This window comes from Adelges cooleyi, unplaced genomic scaffold, assembly GCF_023614345.1.
Source record: "Adelges cooleyi isolate 19-005CV unplaced genomic scaffold, UGA_ACOO_1.1 ACOO_flye_CR_arks_rails_tigmint_CR_PRNA_447, whole genome shotgun sequence".
Classification (NCBI taxonomy): domain Eukaryota; kingdom Metazoa; phylum Arthropoda; class Insecta; order Hemiptera; family Adelgidae; genus Adelges; species Adelges cooleyi.
The window spans coordinates 411509-413844 of NW_026096130.1; the positions used below are offsets into that span (position 1 = coordinate 411509).

The 2336-nt window shown below is 33.6% G+C and overlaps 1 protein-coding gene across 1 annotated transcript; it reads right to left on the bottom strand.

Annotated features, from left to right (window-relative positions):
* Positions 1–1324: 1324 nt before the first annotated feature.
* Positions 1325–1745, bottom strand: LOC126842156 (uncharacterized). The gene is made up of 2 exons (XM_050579044.1): positions 1566–1745; positions 1325–1495 (listed from the first exon to the last, which is right to left on the bottom strand). The coding sequence occupies exons 1-2, from the start codon at positions 1743–1745 to the stop codon at positions 1325–1327; spliced, it is 351 nt and encodes a 116-aa protein (XP_050435001.1).
* Positions 1746–2336: the final 591 nt, after the last annotated feature.

Here is a 2336-nt window from a genome sequence, read left to right on the forward strand (position 1 = left end):
ATATAATATACATATGCACTTACATGCAGCGAAGGGTTAAGTTGTTATGATCACACTGTATATAGTTTTTATTTTGCGTTTTTCACCATCAATGGGTTTGTTGAAATCACTTGTACCTACAAAATAGTATAGAATGTAATACCTATTATCGTCATCACAACATCTAACAAATAATACAGACTTGAACTATTGTATTACCGAATAATATCCTGTGTGTTCGCACGGCTAAATGTTAAGTCATGTGAATATAATTTATTATAACATTGGCTTTGTAGTGTCAACATTGTCATTTTAACTTTATAATATCATATTTAACTGCGTCGTACATAAATAGATAAATATATACACTATTTTTTTTTTAATCGATTACAAGTACAATAATAATCACCGTACGGTTTACGGTAATAATAATAGTGTACAGAATAATCACTGGCGTTTACCGAACGTTGATGAAAAGCCAATACTATATAATTACACAGTGTGTGTGTGTATAACAGCTATCATAGTAATAATAATGTATTATTTGGCGATGGTTTGACGATATATGGTGTAAAACAGTCTTTGTTGGCATCTGCTACTTTTGTTAGATTTCACGTAGGTAACCATTGTTGACCACGGTAGGTAATGTGGTAACCGCACAAAAGCGACAATGCGCCATCGCGAATATATATAAATAGTGTGTAACACAACTTAACGGATAATGACGAACACGTGTAATTGTATATAATTGTATCGGCGTATAAAAAAAATAAACACCAAAAGGGAGGTCAAATTTAAGTCAACAGGAATAATTTTGTTATAACTGAAAGTGATAAAATCATTGATATTAATATTAAAAATAAAAATCAAGAAAACATATAACACACAGTGTACTTATTCTGGGGGAAAAGGGATTTTTGATATTATAGTTTTTTGGCCCCGACATCAGCTTGCCAAGTTCTCTCGGTTTTTTGTTTACAGTCCCTAAGGGCATGCAATCCATTCGGACTGGTCTATCTATCAATGTATATGTGTTACAAGCTTTTTATGTTCAAAAAATTGCCATTGAAATCTTCACCGCCCATCCCTCGAGACTAATAGGGCTTAAGCCCATTCTAGCCACTTTCAGTGACACTTCAGTGTCTTTCAGGTTTAAAAATAATAGTCGACAAGTAACTCTGGACTGGGAGCGGTCCAGCCAGACACAAGGATAGGACATCACGAGGACACGTGGGTAGTGATTGGACTGATCAGAAATTGAGGTAAATTTTACACACAATTATAAAAAAAAAAAAATAGTCGATAATGCTTTTTTTTATTTGAAGAAAATTTGATTCACACCATATTATTTACATTTATTTTTACGAAGCTCCGCTTCCTTCATCTTAGTGTACACTTCTACCAACGGTCTGTGCGGTTTAGGGACCGATTCTTCAGAAGGATAGTACAGTTTCATCCTGACCGGATTTTTCAACTGTTCCAAACGCTCGTTCCACATACGTTTCTTGTGGTCAAACTGTTTTGTACGGTCAATTTATAAATTAATAAAAAGATAATCGCCATTACAATGTGCAAGGTGTACGTACCTGATACTCTTTACGGCGCAGGAAATGCTGAAAGAAATAACCATTCATTATCAAGGAACCGCCAAATATCGCCCAGATCAAAGCACCTGATGGGTTTTTCCTCATCAGGCGCCATGAAATCATGCTGCTTAAATCCGGCGCCTCGTAGTGTACTGGTTTTATTCTGAACTTGTCGCACATTTTAATTAACTATATGTAGTACAAAAGAGTCTTGAATTGAAAATAATCGTAGGAAATTAAACTGTGTTCCAAACCGCTGATTGATTTGTTCAAATAAACACATACCATCGTTAAATTATTATTGTGTTGTAGGTTTTTTTTTGTTTTATATTAGCCAGCTGCACGACTCGTGTTAATTCTAAGTAGAAAATAATATTCGTTCGTTGTGATTGTGTAGAAATCAAAGACAGTGTACATTTTGCTTGAAAATCCACAAAATCGGAATTTATTTTAAAAGAAAGCGTCTGTCTTATTCTTAAGGGGACGTCGCACCTCAAAATAGTACTTTTGTATTTCCAATGGTATGAAGTCTACAATGCACGCAGGGATATAAATCAATAAATTGTTTGAAAGACGAGAACTTTAACTATGCTTTGTTGGAATTAGATTTAAAAAATTAGATTGTAATATACATTTGAATAATTACAAATATGCCCTTTCTTTGTGCCATATTGTTCCATATCCAAACCAACTATCGAAAATTGGTTTTCAACAAAACATAGAAAAAGTTCTCACCTAGAATATATTTTATAATTGGGTTTTTTTACTCTA

What these genes read in the sequence shown, in the direction of transcription:
- LOC126842156 (XM_050579044.1), bottom strand. Translation starts at nt 1,745, where the DNA reads ATGTGCGACAAGTTCAGAATAAAACCAGTACACTACGAGGCGCCGGAT. An exon ending in TGCGCCGTAAAGAGTATCAG is followed by an intron (nt 1,496 to 1,565) that starts GTACGTACACCT and finishes CGTACAAAACAG; the next exon opens with TTTGACCACAAGAAACGTAT.